The 19539-nt window shown below is 42.0% G+C and overlaps 1 protein-coding gene across 2 annotated transcripts in view; it reads right to left on the reverse strand.

Moving 5' to 3' along the window:
- Window positions 1-19539, reverse strand: part of LOC141075581 (E3 ubiquitin/ISG15 ligase TRIM25-like) — a 77972-nt gene that overhangs the window by 10933 nt on the left and 47500 nt on the right. Inside the window, exons 5-10 of one of the 2 annotated variants that reach the window (XM_073562692.1) lie at window positions 16929-17067; window positions 16780-16848; window positions 16625-16696; window positions 13751-13819; window positions 13596-13667; window positions 10515-10577 (exon numbers count right to left, since the gene is read on the reverse strand). In XM_073562692.1, the coding sequence (XP_073418793.1) occupies window positions 10515-10577; window positions 13596-13667; window positions 13751-13819; window positions 16625-16696; window positions 16780-16848; window positions 16929-17067 (484 nt within the window). The remainder of the gene's footprint in view (window positions 1-10514; window positions 10578-13595; window positions 13668-13750; window positions 13820-16624; window positions 16697-16779; window positions 16849-16928; window positions 17068-19539) is intronic. The other variant, XM_073562693.1, reaches the window with a different exon arrangement.

A 19539-nucleotide genomic window follows, 5' to 3' on the forward strand; every position in this document is an offset into this window, starting at 1 on the left:
TACTGATATATCATTATTACATATCTGTCCTCCATATACTGATATATCATTATTACATATCTGTCCTCCATATACTGATATATCATTATTACAAATCTGCCCTCCATATACTGATATATCATTATTACATATCTGCCCTCCATATACTGATAGATCATTATTACATATCTGTCCTCCATATACTGATAGATCATTATTACATATCTGTCCTCCATATACTGATAGATCATTATTACATATCTGCCCTCCATATGCTGACATATCATTATTACATATCTGTCCTCCATATACAGATATATCATTATTACACATCTGCTCTCCATATACTGATATATCATTATTACATATCTGTCCTCCATATACTGATATATCATTATTACATATCTGCTTTCCGTATACTGATATATCATTATTACATATCTGTCCTCCATATACTGATATATCATTATTACATATCTGCCCTCCATATACTGATATATCATTATTACATATCTGCTCTCCATATACTGATATCATTATTACATATCTGCTCTCCATATACTGATATATCATTACATATCTGCCCTCCATATGCTGATATATCATTATTACATATCTGCCCTCCATATACAGATATATCATTAATAATAATAATAATAATAATCTTTATTTATATAGCGCCAACATATTCCGCAACGCTTTACAGTTTACATATCTGCCCTCCATATACTGATATATCATTATTACATATCTGCTCTCCATATACTGATATCATTATTACATATCTGCTCTCCATATACTGATATATCATTACATATCTGCCCTCCATATGCTGATATATCATTATTACATATCTGCCCTCCATATACAGATATATCATTAATAATAATAATAATAATCTTTATTTATATAGCGCCAACATATTCCGCAACGCTTTACAGTTTACATATCTGCCCTCCATATACTGATATATCATTATTACATACCTGCCCTCCATATACAGCTATCATTAATACATATCTGTCCTCCATATACTGATATATCATTATTACATATATGCTCTCCATATATTGATATATCATTATTACATATCTGTCCTCCATATACTGATATATCATTATTACATATCTGCCCTCCATATACTGATAGATCATTATTACACATCTGCTCTCCATATACTGATATATCATTATTACATATCTGTCCTCCATATACTGATATATCATTACATATCTGCTTTCCGTATACTGATATATCATTATTACATATCTGTCCTCCATATGCTGATATATCATTACATATCTGTCCTCCATATACTGATATATCATTATTACATATCTGCCCTCCAAATACTGATATATCATTATTACATATCTGCTCTCCATATACTGATATCATTATTACATATCTGCTCTCCATATACTGATATATCATTATTACATATCTGCCCTCCATATACAGATATATTATTACATATCTGCCCTCCATATACTGATATATCATTATTACATACCTGCCCTCCATATACAGATATCATTAATACATATCTGTCCTCCATATACTGATATATCATTATTACATATCTGCTCTCCATATACTGATATATCATTATTACATATCTGTCCTCCATATACTGATATATCATTATTACATATCTGCCCTCCATATACTGATATATCATTATTACATATCTCCTCTCCATATACTGATAGATCATTATTACATATCTGTCCTCCATATACTGATAGATCATTATTACATATCTGCTCTCCGTATACTGATATATCATTATTACGTATCTGCCCTCCATATACTGATATATCATTATTACATATCTGTCCTCCATATACTGATATATCATTATTACAAATCTGCCCTCCATATACTGATATATCATTATTACATATCTGCCCTCCATATACTGATAGATCATTATTACATATCTGTCCTCCATATACTGATAGATCATTATTACATATCTGTCCTCCATATACAGATATATCATTATTACATATCTGCTCTCCATATACTGATATATCATTATTACATATCTGCCCTCCATATACTGATATATCATTATTACATACCTGCCATCCATATACAGATATCATTAATACATATCTGTCCTCCATATACTGATATATCATTATTACATATCTGCTCTCCATATACTGATATATCATTATTACATATCTGTCCTCCATATACTGATATATCATTAATACATATCTGCCCTCCATATACTGATATATCATTATTACATATCTGCTCTCCATATACAGATATATCATTATTACATATCTGCTCTCCATATACTGATATATCATTAATACATATCTGCTCTCCATATACTGATATATCATTATTACATATCTGCCCTCCATATACTGATATATCATTATTACATATCTGCTCTCCATATACTGATATATCATTATTACATATCTGCTCTCCATATACTGATATATCATTATTACATATCTGCCCTCCATATACTGATATCATTAATACATATCTGTCCTCCATATACTGATATATCATTATTACATATCTGCTCTCCATATACTGATATATCATTATTACATACCTGCCCTCCATATACAGATATCATTAATACATATCTGTCCTCCATATACTGATATATCATTATTACATATCTGCTCTCCATATACAGATATCATTAATACATATCTGCTCTCCATATACTGATATATCATTATTACATATCTGCCCTCCATATACTGATATATCATTATTACATATCTGTCTTCCATATACAGATATATCATTATTACATATCTGCTCTCCATATACTGATATATAACACTGTTACCAAGGTTTTGTCTTGACAGACTATTCAGAGACCCTACTAACACACACACTTAGCGAACCCTTGAGGATATCTATTATACACTATGCTCTGATAGCTAGAATCGTATTAAAACAGTACTTATTGATTGAAGATAATATTTGCTCATAATGGAGTTGGAAACATAAGACAAGTTGCACATATTTCTGGGTGGCTCACACCTTTCTCCTAGCTTCTGATAGACACCATGTCACCACCTAGCATGGTGTGGATTGAGGCAGCTAATTAGCATATAATCAGATAACGGCTTAGTAACTATGGAGGCTAATGATGATGGGTGGACTCTAAGATGAGAGTCACCTGATGATAAGAGAACGGTTATCTGGATAGTTACCGGCTGACTAAGGCATTTTAGAATACTTCCCTATAATTAAATTGAAAAATATTCAGGATTGAGAGTCCTCAGTGGTTGATACCTTTTAATGGCTAACTGAAAAGATGGTAATACATTGCAAGCTTTCGAGACTCTCAATCCTGAATATTTTTCTATCTACTGGCTAACACGGTACAAAGATATACATCTTTCCTGTATCCCTATAATTAATGATTCACTAATTAATTCTGCAGAACATGATGTAGGGTAGACCCTGACGGTGGCTATACACCAGCCGCGAATCCATGGTGACAAACCCGTATTCAGATTCCGGAGTCTGCTCCGATCGAAGCTTCACTTCATTTGGAAATCATCTGATATACGGAGTCTTGAGACTCAACCCTAACAGTCCTGCAGACAATTTTGAGTGTTCCTGATAGATTTTTTCATGCTGATTTCAGAAATGACTTCAGATTTTCCCTATCACGTAAGGTTTTTGAGGAATGATACGAAACATTATAATATTCTGTTATAATGACTTGTATATAAGGCAAAATAAATAACCAAAAATGTTCCTCCACCACTTGGGCTATGTTCACACGTACCTTTTTGACTCATTTTTCAACTTTAGCATTGCTTTCAACCAAGACAAATGCTGGCCATGTGGTGTGTGACACATCATCAGACACATCCTGAGTCATTTATGAAGGAGGGACTCTGAAAGTCGCAGTCGGCCCTCACTATTCTTAGAGAGCCATCAGCCAGCTATGCTTTGTTGTTCCCATTATTAAACATTTGGTCCCTTATACTGTTATTGTGTATGCAGTGAGTGGCAGGGCTGCCCAAAATTTGGACGCACCCCAACAACGCATTGAACAGACGTCATGGATGACCACATGCAAAAAAATTATTCAATTGGTACTCTCATAATGTTTGCTTATTCATTGAATGCAAGGCCTGCCCTGCCCCAAAGTTACATGCACCCTAAGAAGCCTTTGAACATACGTACTGGATGGCCACAGTCAAACCAAGTTCACATTAATCATTTGGTACATATTGAGGAGGATAACAGCAAGTAGCCAAAATCAGGAAGCGTATACCCACGTGTGGGTGTGAAGAGGTGCATGGGAATACACTTCCTTAAAAAAGACACTGGATTTGAGTTTATGTTTCACTTTTATCATTCCGTGGTGTACAGACATCTGGCCCAATCCAGCCCTTGTTCATTTTTTATAAGAGTCAGCCTGTCAGCATTGTCAGTTGTCAGACGGATGCGCTTATCAGTTACAATTCCTCCAGCAGCACTAATAACCCGCTCTGACAGAACGCTAGCGGCAGGGCAGGCCAGGACCTCCAATGCCACCAGCATTTTCAGATGGGAATTTTTTAAATAATTCTGCAACAAGGGCCCTCTGGTACTGCACCATTTTAGTACAGCTGTCTGCCTCTGGAAGAAGAGATTGAAAGTTCTCCTTGTAGCGTGGGTCTAGAAGTGTCACCAACCAGTAATGACTGTCACCCAAAATTTTGACAATATGAGGGTCACGGGAAAGGCAGCGCAACATGAAGTCAGCCATGTGTGCCAGACTGCTAAAACACAAGACTTCCATGTCCTCACCAAGAGGAGACTGACCATGCTCTCCTCCTCCGTCATCAGGCCATCTACGCTGAACAGACGGTATGACAGTTGTGCTTGTAGTACCATCTATAGCGCATGAAAGTAGCTCCTGTTCCTCCTCTTTCTCACTGTCACCCAATCCACATTGGGATGACATGAGGCTGGGCTGTGTGTAATCACCCTGTATGGTTCCTTGCTCCATCTCATCATGCTCCGCATGCAATGTATCCTCTTTCATTGTGAGCAGAGAGCGTTTCAGAACACAGAGAAGCAGGATGGAGACGTTAATTATGGCGTCATTGCCACTCACCATCTTGGTGGACTCCTCAAAGTTTTGTAGGATGGTACATATGTCTGACATCCATGTCCACTCCTGAGATCTTATGTGTGGAGTCTGAACTGAATATTGACGGCCTTGTTGATGCGGATAGTCAACAACTGCCCTCTTCTGCTCACAAATCCTTTCCAACATGTGCAGTGTTGAGTTCCAATGCGTGGGGACATCACACACCAGTCGGTGAGCTGGAAGCTGCAAACGCTGCTGAAGCACGGCAAGGACGGCGGGACCTGGAGCTGACTCTCTAAAATGGGCACACAGGTGGTGTACTTTGACAAGAAGATCCAGCAGCTCCAGGTAGCTTTTGAAAAAACGTTGAACAACGAGGTTAAGTACATGGGCCAGGCATGGTACATGTGTGACCTTGCCTCAGAGCCGCCACCAGGGTCCGGCCATTGTCACACATGACCATGCCTGGCTGTAGGTTCAGCTGTGTCAGCCACACATCTGTCTGCTCTTTCAGAGCTGTCCACAACTCTTCAGCATTGTGCGGTTTGTCACCTAAGCATATTAGCTTCAGTACAGCCTGTTGATGCTTGGTTGAGGCAGTACTTCCAGCTTGTGACTGATGTGGTCATTTCAGAGATGGAAGCTGAAGAGGAGGAGGTGCAGGAACTGTAGACTGTGGGGGCAACCCTGATTGACGTAGGGCCCGCCAGCCTCGGCGTCGGAAGGACGTGTTCCATCCCAAGGTCCCTCTGGGTCCCGGCTTCCACTATGTTAACCTAGTGTGCCGTCAGCGAGATGTGACTTCCCTGCCCAGAAGCATTTATGTCCACCTGTCTGTGGTTAGGTGGACTTTCCCAGTAACAGCATTGTTCAGGGCACGGGTAATGTTGTGGGATATGTGCTTGTGTAATGCCGGGACGGCACACCGGGAGAAATAGTGGAGCCTGGGGACCGAGTACCTTGGGACGGACGCCGCCATCAGGTTGCGGAAAGCTTCTGTCTCCACGAACCTAAAAGGCAACATTTCGAGTGCAAGCAGATGAGAAATGTGTGAATTTAGTACTGTGGCCTGTGGGGCATTGGCTGGGTATTTCCGCTTTCGTTCCAATCACTCGGGTATGGACAACTGAAGGATGCGCTGGGACAAGGACGTGGATGTGCTTGATGATGCTGCTAGTTGAGTGTTGGCAACCACAGGTGCAGTGCAGGAGGCATCTTCGCATGCACCATGGACAGGGGATTGGCTTGCACGCACAACAGTGGAAGAAGCAGTGGTGTCACCCAGACACTGTTCCTGGAGCCTGGTGTTCGACCCACAAAGTCGGATGCTTTGCTGCCATGTGCCTAATCATGCTGGTGGTTAGGCTGTTAGTTTTGCTACCCCTGCTGATGCGGGCATGGCAGGTGGTGCAAATGGCCTCTTTGGGGTTATCGGTCTTTAAAAAAACAATCAGACTCGGGAAGATCTATCATTTGGACTGGCAACGTCCATTCGTCGTGTTGGTGTTGCGTGGAACGGTTGCCCGCCTTCTGTCTGCAGCCACCACACTGCTTCTTCCTGCCTATTGGGGTGCTACGCCTCCCTCCCCGTGTGCTGCTGTCCTCACTCTGCAAGTCCTCCTGCCAGGTTGGGTCAGTTACTATATCATCCACCACCTCAGCTTCCACTTCCGCACCCTGGTCCTCCTACTGACTTTCTGGCAATCGTGTCTCATCATTTCCACCTGTTGTGACACGTTCCCACCGTCGCCTTCGTGTGACCGTGGCTGCTCAAATATTTCGGCATCACTACATGCGATCTCATCTTGCTCCGCTTCAAGTGGACCGGGCGAGAGGCCCGAGTCTATAAATGGAAAAGTGAACAGCTCTTCGGAGTGTGGGATCAGTTGTCTCAGGGCACTCAGCATAGCGGGAGGCAGGAGGATCAGGGTGAGGAATATGTGGTCCAGAGTCACGGCTACTCAGACTTGACCATGTGGAACACAGAGTGCTGGTGGTGGCAAAGTGACTGGAATCATTGTACGCTATCCAACCAACAACCTTTTCACACTGCTCTTGTTTCAATCTTGCTGTTCTGCGGTCCCCTGTGAATTCGGACAGGAAGGTAATGCGAGAAGATGTGGCTGTTTGTTGTGACACAATTTCAGCTTGCCCACGGCCTCAACCTCTGCATGCACCATCACCATCACGTCCAGTTCTCCGTCCCTTGCCACGCGCCTTGCCCATTTTAAATGGACTACAATATTTTCCACGTTCACTACAAATGTATGAACTGGGAGCAAACTTCTATGTGGTCCTTGTGCGGGAAAACCACACTTTAAAATATCTGCCCTGTAGGTAAAAATGTATTTTTTGTTACCAAATTGGTATCACTAACTAGGGTAACACACAACAAATACAGTGGAATGGAGGCCTGAAATGCCACAATTTGTAGCCCACAGACAGATCAGGCATCTGACGGACATACCACACTGTTCAATATGTGGCCTGTATGTTTTATTTTTTACCCCAAAACAGTGTATAGAACTATGGTAAGACACAGATGAGGCGTGTGATGGAGATAGCCCACTTTCAAATATCTGCCCTGTATTTTTTTTTTTTGGGCCAGCAAAATTGTCAGTAAGTAGGCTATGACACAACAAAAAAATTCTATGGAGGCCTGAAATGGCACAATTTTGAGCGTAATGATATGTGATCCATGTGGCGGACAAAACCCAGTTTAAAATATCTGCCCTGTAGCTAAATATTTTTTTGGCTGCAAAATGGTGTCAAAAAAATTGTATAAGACACTCCAAAAGAATTCTACAGTACCACAAAAAATGGCAGAATTTTCTGCGCACTCAGATGTGATGGCTGGGACGGGCAAATCCATTTAAAATTGCTGGATTTTCATGCCGTACTATGAAAAGGATCTGGCTGTAGTCTGCAGTGTCAACAAGGAAATAGAGAAAAAAAGGGAACTCTGGATTGCTTTGGAATAAAATAATCAGGATTAAGATGCAAAGCCACTGATACCTGGAGCTAGGTATATATGTAATAGGCAGCAGCAGACAGTAATGGCATGGACCCTCTTGATGTATGCAATGATATCTTTATACCCCCCATACAGTGCCTGCTTGCCTTGCACTGATATGTATAGAGCCACATACACTCCCTGCCTACCTAGCACTGCAATCTATATACTCCGTAATTTGTCCCTAGAAGGACTGTTGGTTTAGCTGGATTTGTGGATTCTAGGATGGTATACCCACACTAACTGATAAACTCCCAAATCTGACCCTATCTCAGCAGCAGCTCTCTCTACAGTCTGATTCCGGAGCTGAATGCGGCGAGCAGGGCGGCATCCAGTCTCTTATAGACCTGATGACGCTGTGCGGCCAGCCAATCACTACCAGACCACAACCAAGATGGCTGCGGCATTACAGTGCGTGGCAGACAATCTCTGCATGTTGATTGGCTGTCTCAAGAGCGCCAAACATGCAGGGTGGAGACTCGAGCTCCCGCTGAGCAAACACGAAAGTGATCGCCAAGTACCATGAGCACAGCGATGCTCGGGTGAGTAAAGAGCATTACCAAGTATGCTCGCTCATCACTAATAATTATTACATATCTGCTCTACATGTTATCTGATATATCATTATTACATAACTCCTCTACATATACTGATATATCATTACATATCTGCTCTCCATATACTGATATATCATTATTACATATCTGCTCTCCATATACTGATGTCATTATAACCTATCTGTTCTCCATATGCTGATATATCATTATTACATATCTGCTCTCCATATACTGATATCATTATTACGTATCTGCTCTCCATATACTGATATCATTATGCTCTCCATAAACTGATGTCATTATTACATATCTGCTATCCATATACTGATGTCATTATTACATATCTGCACTCCATACAGTGATATATCATTATTACATATCTGCTCTCCATATGCTGAGATATCATTATTACATATCTGTTCTCCATATGCTGATATATCATTATTACATATCTGCTCTCCGTATACTGATTTATCATTACATATCTGCCCTCCATATACTGATATATCATTATTACATATCTGTTCTCCATATGCTGATATATCATTATTACATATCTGCTCTCCACAAGCTGATATATCATTATTGATATATCATTATTGCATATCTGCTCGCCGTTTACTGATATATCATTACATATCTGTTCTCCATATGCTGATATATCATTATTACATATCTGCTCTCCATATGCTGATATATAATTATTACATATCTGCTCTCCATATACTGATATATCATTATTACATATCTGCTCTCCATATACTGATATATCATTATTACATATCTGCTCTCCATATACTGATATATCATTATTACATATCTGCTCTCCATATCCTGATATGTCATTATTACATATCTGCTCTCCATATACTGATATATCATTATTACATATCTGCTCTCCATATGCTGATATATAATTATTACATATCTGCTCTCCATATACTGATATATCATTATTACATATCTGCTCTCCATATACTGATATATCATTATTACATATCTGCTCTCCATATACTGATATATCATTATTACATATCTGCTCTCCGTATACTGATATGTCATTATTACATATCTGCCCTCGATATACTGATATATCATTATTACATATCTGCTCTCCATATCCTGATATGTCATTATTACATATCTGCTCTCCGCATACTGATATGTCATTATTACATATCTGCTCTCCATATCCTGATATGTCATTATTACATATCTGCTCTCCATATACTGATATATCATTATTACATATCTGCTCTCCATATACTGATATATAATTATTACATATCTGCACTCCATATACTGATATATCATTATTACATTTCTGCTCTCCATATACTGATATATCATTATTACATATCTGCTCTCCGCATACTGATATGTCATTATTACATATCTGCTCTCCATATCCTGATATGTCATTATTACATATCTGCTCTCCATATACTGATATATCATTATTACATATCTGCTCTCCATATACTGATATATAATTATTACATATCTGCACTCCATATACTGATATATCATTATTACATTTCTGCTCTCCATATACTGATATATCATTATTACATATCTGCTCTCCATATACTGATATATCATTATTACATATCTGCTCTCCATATACTGATATATCATTATTACATTTCTGCTCTCCATATACTGATATATCATTATTACATATCTGCTCTCCATATACTGATATGTCATTACATATCTGCCCTCGATACACTGATGTATCACTATAACATACACAGGTGTATCATTATTTTCACCCTTCTGCTGCCTGTAGTGATTTTGCCCCCTGAAGTTTGTAATGTTGTGCAGTGGATTTCCGTTTTGGATCTGGGATCTGACTATTATATTATAGCTTTCTTACACATTAGGAGCTGTTCCCTGGATTCCGGGATCCGGGTCACTGATTTAGGTCGGGATGCCTTATCTGTAAAATTTAAAACAATTTTGTAAACATCGCAATATATATGTACATATACACACACACACTGCGTGCAGAATTATTAGGCAAGTTGTATTTGAGAGGATTCTTTTTATTATTGAATAACAACTATGGTCTCAATCAACCCAAAAGACTCATAAATATCAAAGAGTAATATTTTTGGAAGTTGGAGTGGGTTTTTTTTTAGATTTGGCTATCTTAGGAGGATATCTGCTTGTGCAGGTCACTATTACTGTGCAGAATTATTAGGCAACTTAATAAAAACCAAATATCTACCCATCTCACTTGTTTATTTTCACCAGGTAAACCAATAGAACAACACAAAATGTAGAAATAAACATTTCTGACATTCAAAAACAAAAAAAATCAGTGACCAGTATATATCTTTCACCTTTCTTTCCGATGACGCTCACCTTCCTTCCATCCATAGATTCTGTCAGTTGCTTGATCCGTTTACGATCCACATTGCAATGTGCCGCAGCCACCACAGCCTCCCAGACACTGTTCGGAGAGGTGTACTGTTTTCCCTCCCTGTAGATCTCACATTTTATGAGGGACCACAGGTTCTCTATGGGGTTCAGATCAGGTGAACAAGGGGGCCATGTCATTATTTTTTCTTCTTTTAGACCTTTACTGGGCAGCCACGCTGTGGAGTATTTGGATGCATGTGATGGAGTATTGTCCTGCATGAAAATCATGTTTTTCTTGAATGATACTGACTTCTTCCTGTACCACTGCTTGAAGGTATCTTCCAGAAACTGGCAGTAGGTCTGGGAGTTGAGCTTCACTCAATCCCCAACCCGAAAAGGTCCCACAAGTTCATCTCTGATGATACCAGCCCATACCAGTACCCCACCTGCACCTTGCTGGCCTCTGAGTCGGAGTGGAGCTCTCTGCCCATTACTGATCCAGCCTCAGGCCCATCCATCTGGCCCATCAAGAGTCATCAAGAGTCACTCTCATAAAACCTTAGACAAATCAGTCTTCAGATATTTCTTGGCCCAGTCTTGACGTTTTATCTTATGTTTCTTGTTGAAAGGTGGTCGTTTTTCAGCCTTCGTTACCTTGGCCATGTCCCTGAGTATGGCACACCTTGTGCTTTTTGATACCCCAGTAACGTTGCAGCTCTGAAATATGGCAAAACTGGTGGCAAATGGCATCTTGGTAGCTTCACGCTTAATTTTCCTCAATTCATGGGCAGTTATTTTGCGCCTTTTTTTATCAACACGCTTCTTGCGACCCTGTTGGCTATTTGCCATGAAACGCTTGATTGTTCGGTAATCACGCTTCAAAAGTTTGGCAATTTCAAGACTGCTGCATCCCTCTGCAAGACATCTCACAATTTTTGACTTTTCAGAGTCCGTCAAATCTCTCCTGACCCATTTTGCCAAAGGAAAGGAAGTTGCCTAATAATTAAGCACACCTTATATAGTAGGGTGTTGATGTCATTAGACCACACCCCTCCTCATTACAGAGATGTAAATCACCTGATTTACATAATTGGCAGTTGGCTTTCAAGCCTATACAGCCCTGGAGTAGGACAACATGTATGAAAAGGATGATGTGATCAAAATACTCATTTGCCTAATAATTCTGCACACAGTGTATATGACAAAATGAGAAAACAAATCCAGAAAATCACCTTGTCTGATTTGGGAAGATTTATTTTGCAAATTATGGTGGAAAATAAGTATTTGGTCACCTAAAAACATGCAAGATTTCTGGCTCTCACAGACCTGTAACTTCTTCTGTAAGAGGCTCCACTACCTGTAGTAATGGCACCTGTTTATAAAAGACACCTGTCCACAACCTCACACAGTCACACTCCAAACTCCACTATGGTGAAGACCAAAGAGCTGTAGGAGGACACCAGAAACAAAACTGTCGCCCTGCACCAGGCTGGGAAGACTGAATCTGCAATAGGCAAGCAGCTTGGTGTGATGGAATCTACTGTGGGGGCAATAATAAGAAACTGGAAGACATACAAGACCACTGATAATCTCCCTCGATCTGGGGCTCCACGCAAGATCTCACCCCGTGGAGTCAAAATGATCACAAAAATCCCAGAACCACACGGGGGGACCTAGTGAATGAGCTGCACAGAGCTGGGACCACCGTAACAAAGGCTACCATCAGTAACACACTACACCGCCAGGGACTCAGATCCTGCAATACCAGAAATGTCCCCCTCCTTAAGCCAGTACATGTCCGGGCCCATCTGAAGTTTGCTAGAGAGCATTTGGATTATCCAGAAGAGTATTGGGAGAATGTCATATGGTCTGATGAAACCAAACTAGAACTGTTTGGTAGAAACAAAACTCGCTGTGTTTGGAGAAGACAGAATGCTGAGTTGCATCCAAAGAACACCATACCTACTGTGAAGCATGAGAGTGGCAACATCTTGCTTTTGGGCTTTTTCTCTGCAAAGGGACCAGGACGACTGATCCATGTACATGAAAGAATGAATGGAGCCATGTTTCGTGAGATTTTGAGTGTAAACCTCCTTCCATCAGCAAGGGCATTGAAGATGAAACGTTGATGGGTCTTTCAGCATGATAACAATCACAAGCACACCGCCAGGGCAATGAAGGAGTGGCTTCATAAGAAGCATATGAAGGTCCTGGAGTGGCCTAGCCAGTCTCCAGATCTCAACTCTATAGAAAACCTTTGGAGGGATATGAAAGTCCGTGTTGTCCAGCAACAGGCCCCAAACATCACTGCTCTAGAGGAGATCTGCATGGAGGAATGCGCCAACATACCACCACCAGTGTGTGGCAACCTTGTGAAGACTTACAGAAAACGTGTGACCTCTGTCACTGCCAACAAAGGAGATATAAGAAATACAGGCCTCTCCCATCTTTGTAAGAGGGAGAACTTGCACAATTGGTGGCTGGCTAAATACTTTTTTCCTCACTGTATATATGTGTGTGTGTATATACCCACCACCTACCACTACTACCTGCCCCTATATATACACTGCCCCCCATTGCTGTGATGACTTACTCTTCTTGGGGGGCTTCTGCCCCTGGGCTCCGGGTGCAGGTGACGTGAAGTCGCGCCATTTTCCATCCCCCTCTGTAAGACAGAAGCCAACCACTGACCGTTATATACGGGATGACGAGCCGCGTATGGCGGGTGCAGCAGCGGGGGCGTCCTACCTGCACCTGTCCGCGGCTCCGCACTTGGCACCTTCTCTTGGTGTTGTGACCGCCATTCTGAGGACTCCCCTGTGGGAAGAGAGTAGGGAGGAGTCAGCAGGTAGGACTACAGCTCCCAGCAAGGCCAGGGAAACAGGAGGTGCTCTTACCCATCTGGCAGATCTGGGATTTCACAAGGTCTCTAGTGATGTCACCTCCCCCATTATATAGCGATGATGTCACCTCCCCCATTATATAGTGATGATGTCACCTCCCCCATTATATAGCGATGATGTCACCTCCCCCCATTATATAGTGATGATGTCACCTCCCCCCATTATATAGTGATGATGTCACCTCCCCCATTATATAGTGATGATGTCACCTCCCCCATTATATAGTGATGATGTCACCTCCCCCATTATATAGTGATGATGTCACCTCCCCCATTATATAGTGATGATGTCACCTCCCCCCATTATATAGTGATGATGTCACCTCCCCCCATTATATAGTGATGATGTCACCTCCCCCATTATATAGTGATGATGTCACCTCCCCCATTATATAGTGATGATGTCACCTCCCCCCCATTATATAGTGATGATGTCACCTCCCCCCATTATATAGTGATGATGTCACCTCCCCCATTATATAGTGATGATGTCACCTCCCCCATTATATAGTGATGATGTCACCTCCCCCCATTATATAGTGATGATGTCACCTCCCCCATTATATAGCGATGATGTCACCTCCCCCCATTATATAGTGATGATGTCACCTCCCCCCATTATATAGTGATGATGTCACCTCCCCCATTATATAGTGATGATGTCACCTCCCCCATTATATAGTGATGATGTCACCTCCCCCATTATATAGTGATGATGTCACCTCCCCCATTATATAGTGATGATGTCACCTCCCCCCATTATATAGTGATGATGTCACCTCCCCCCATTATATAGTGATGATGTCACCTCCCCCATTATATAGTGATGATGTCACCTCCCCCATTATATAGTGATGATGTCACCTCCCCCCCATTATATAGTGATGATGTCACCTCCCCCCATTATATAGTGATGATGTCACCTCCCCCATTATATAGTGATGATGTCACCTCCCCCATTATATAGTGATGATGTCACCTCCCCCCATTATATAGTGATGATGTCACCTCCCCCATTAGTGATGATGTCACCTCCCCCCATTATATAGTGATGATGTCACCTCCCCCCATTATATAGCGATGATGTCACCTCCCCCATTATATAGCGATGATGTCACCTCCCCCCATTATATAGTGATGATGTCACCTCCCCCATTATATAGTGATGATGTCACCTCCCCCATTATATAGCGATGATGTCACCTCCCCCATTATATAGTGATGATGTCACCTCCCCCATTATATAGTGATGATGTCACCTCCCCATTATATAGCGATGATGTCACCTCCCCATTATATAGCGATGATGTCACCTCCCCCATTAGTGATGATGTCACCTCCCCCATTATATAGTGATGATGTCACCTCCCCCCATTATATAGTGATGATGTCACCTCCCCCCATTATATAGTGATGATGTAACCTCCCCCATTATATAGTGATGATGTCACCTCCCCCCATTATATAGTGATGATGTAACCTCCCCCATTATATAGTGATGATGTCACCTCCCCCCATTATATAGTGATGATGTAACCTCCCCCATTATATAGTGATGATGTCACCTCCCCCATTATATAGCGATGATGTCACCTCCCCCCATTATATAGTGATGATGTCACCTCCCCCATTATATAGCGATGATGTCACCTCCCCCATTATATAGCGATGATGTCACCTCCCCCATTATATAGTGATGATGTAACCTCCCCCATTATATAGTGATGATGTCACCTCCCCCATTATATAGCGATGATGTCACCTCCCCCCATTATATAGTGATGATGTCACCTCCCCCATTATATAGCGATGATGTCACCTCCCCCATTATATAGCGATGATGTCACCTCCCCCATTATATAGTGATGATGTCACCTCCCCATTATATAGCGATGATGTCACCTCCCCCATTAGTGATGATGTCACCTCCCCCATTATATAGTGATGATGTCACCTCCCCCCATTATATAGTGATGATGTCACCTCCCCCCATTATATAGTGATGATGTAACCTCCCCCATTATATAGTGATGATGTAACCTCCCCCATTATATAGTGATGATGTCACCTCCCCCCATTATATAGTGATGATGTCACCTCCCCCATTATATAGTGATGATGTCACCTCCCCCCATTATATAGTGATGATGTCACCTCCCCCCATTATATAGTGATGATGTCACCTCCCCCATTATATAGTGATGATGTCACCTCCCCCCATTATATAGTGATGATGTCACCTCCCCCATTATATAGCGATGATGTCACCTCCCCCCATTATATAGTGATGATGTCACCTCCCCCCATTATATAGTGATGATGTCACCTCCCCCCATTATATAGTGATGATGTCACCTCCCCCCATTATATAGTGATGATGTCACCTCCCCCATTATATAGCGATGATGTCACCTCCCCCATTATATAGTGATGATGTCACCTCCCCCCATTATATAGTGATGATGTCACCTCCCCCCATTATATAGTGATGATGTCACCTCCCCCCATTATATAGTGATGATGTCACCTCCCCCATTATATAGCGATGATGTCACCTCCCCCCATTATATAGTGATGATGTCACCTCCCCCCATTATATAGTGATGATGTCACCTCCCCCATTATATAGCGATGATGTCACCTCCCCCATTATATAGCGATGATGTCACCGGATGATGAAGTCATACAGGACGTAGCCCCCCATTGCTGTGATGACTTACTCTTCTTGGGGGGCTTCTCCCCCTGGGCTCCGGGTGCAGGTGACGTGAAGTCGCGCCATTTTCCATCCCCCTCTGTAAGACATAAGCCAATCACTGACCGTTATATACGGGATGACGAGCCGCGTATGGCGGGTGCAGCAGCGGGGGCGTCCTACCTGCACCTGTCCGCGGCTCCGCACTTGGCACCTTCTCTTGGTGTTGTGACCGCCATTCTGAGGACTCCCCTGTGGGAAAAGAGCAGGGAGGAGTCAGCAGGTAGGACTACAGCTCCCAGCAAGGCCAGGGAAACAGGAGGTGCTCTTACCCATCTGGCCGATCTGGGATTTCACAAGGTTTTTCAGGCTCATGGCGTTCCTGTAGATGTTCTGCAGCAGCTTGTCATCAAACTCCATCTTTGGTTTAAATGGCTCCTTAGATGTCAGGTCCTTCACCCGCTCTGCTTTCTGCCCACACCCAGAGGAGACGACATATTATACCCCAGAGCTGCACTCACTGTACTGCTGGTGCAGTCACTGTGTACATACATTACTGATCCTGAGTTACCTCCTGTATTATACCCCAGAGCTGCACTCACTATTCTGCTGGTACAGTCACTGTGTACATACATTACATTACTGATCCTGAGTTACCTCCTGTATTATACCCCAGAGCTGCACTCACTATTCTGCTGGTACAGTCACTGTGTACATACATTACATTACTGATCCTGAGTTACCTCCTGTATTATACCCCAGAGCTGCACTCACTATTCTGCTGGTGCAGTCACTGTGTACATACATACATTACTGATCCTGAGTTACTTCCTGTATTATACCCCAAAGCTGCACTCACTATTCTGCTGGTGCAGTCACTGTGTACATACATTACATTACTGATCCTGAGTTACATCCTGTATTATACTCCAGAGCTGCACTCACTATTCTGCTGGTGCAGTCACTGTGTACATACATTACATTACTGATCCTGAGTTACTTCCTGTATTATACCCCAAAGCTGCACTCACTGTACTGCTGGTGCAGTCACTGTGTACATACATTACTGATCCTGAGTTACATCCTGTATTATACCCCAGAGCTGCACTCACTATTCTGCTGGTGCAGTCACTGTGTACATACATTACATTACTGATCCTGAGTTACATCCTGTATTATACCCCAGAGCTGCACTCACTATTCTGCTGGTGCAGTCACTGTGTACATACATTACATTACTGATCCTGAGTTACCTCCTGTATTATACTCCAGAGCTGCACTCACTATTCTGCTGGTGCAGTCACTGTGTACATACATTACATTACTGATCCTGAGTTACTTCCTGTATTATACCCCAAAGCTGCACTCACTGTACTGCTGGTGCAGTCACTGTGTACATACATTACTGATCCTGAGTTACATCCTGTATTATACCCCAGAGCTGCACTCACTATTCTGCTGGTGCAGTCACTGTGTACATACATTACATTACTGATCTTCAGTTACAACCTGTATTATACCCCAGAGCTGCACTCACTATTCTGCTGGTGCTGTCACTGTGTACATACATTACATTACTGATCCTGAGTTACATCCTGTATTATACCCCAGAGCTGCAGTCACTATTCTGCTGGTGCTGTCACTGTGTACATACATTACATTACTGATCTTCAGTTACAACCTGTATTATACCCCAGAGCTGCACTCACTATTCTGCTGGTGCAGTCACTGTGTACATACATTACATTACTGATCCTGAGTTACCTCCTGTATTATACCCCAGAGCTGCACTCACTATTCTGCTGGTGCTGTCACTGTGTACATACATTACTGATCCTGAGTTACATCCTGTATTATACTCCAGAGCTGCACTCACTATTCTGCTGGTGCAGTCACTGTGTACATACATTACATTACTGATCCTGAGTTACATCCTGTATTATACCCCAGAGCTGCACTCACTATTCTGCTGGTGCTGTCACTGTGTACATACATTACATTACTGATCTTCAGTTACAACCTGTATTATACCCCAGAGCTGCAGTCACTATTCTGCTGGTGCAGTCACTGTGTACATACATTACATTACTGATCCTGAGTTACCTCCTGTATTATACCCCAGAGCTGCACTCACTATTCTGCTGGTGCAGTCACTGTGTACACACATTACATTACTGATCCTGAGTTACCTCCTGTATTATACCCCAGAGCTGCAGTCACTATTCTGCTGGTGCAGTCACTGTGTACATACATTACTGATCCTGAGTTACCTCCTGTATTATACCCCAGAGCTGCACTCACTATACTGCTGGTGCAGTCACTGTGTACATACATTACATTACTGATCCTGAGTTACCTCCTGTATTATACCCCAGAGCTGCACTCACTATTCTGCTGGTGCAGTCACTGTGTACATACATTACATTACTGATCCTGAGTTACCTCCTGTATTATACCCCAGAGCTGCACTCACTATTCTGCTGGTGCAGTCACTGTGTACATACATTACATTACTGATCCTCAGTTACATCCTGTATTATACTCCAGAGCTGCACTCACTATTCTGCTGGTGCAGTCACTGTGTACATACATTACTTTACTGATCCTGAGTTACATCCTGTATTATACCCCAGAGCTGCACTCACTATTCTGCTGGGGCAGTCACTGTGCAGATACATTACTGATCCTGAGTTACACTCCAGAGCTGCACTCACTATTCTGCTGGGGCAGTCACTGTGCAGATTCATTACATTACTGATCCTGAGTTACATCCTGTATTATACCCCAGAGCTGCACTCACTATTCTGCTGGGGCAGTCACTGTGCAGATACATTACATTACTGATCCTGAGTTACATCCTGTATTATACCCCAGAGCTGCACTCACTAATCTGCTGGTGCAGTCACTGTGTACATACATTACATTACTGATCCTGAGTTACAT

Source organism: Dendrobates tinctorius, unplaced genomic scaffold, assembly GCF_039654945.1.
Source record: "Dendrobates tinctorius isolate UK_male_01 unplaced genomic scaffold, ASM3965494v1 ptg000364l, whole genome shotgun sequence".
In the NCBI taxonomy this organism is placed as follows: domain Eukaryota; kingdom Metazoa; phylum Chordata; class Amphibia; order Anura; family Dendrobatidae; genus Dendrobates; species Dendrobates tinctorius.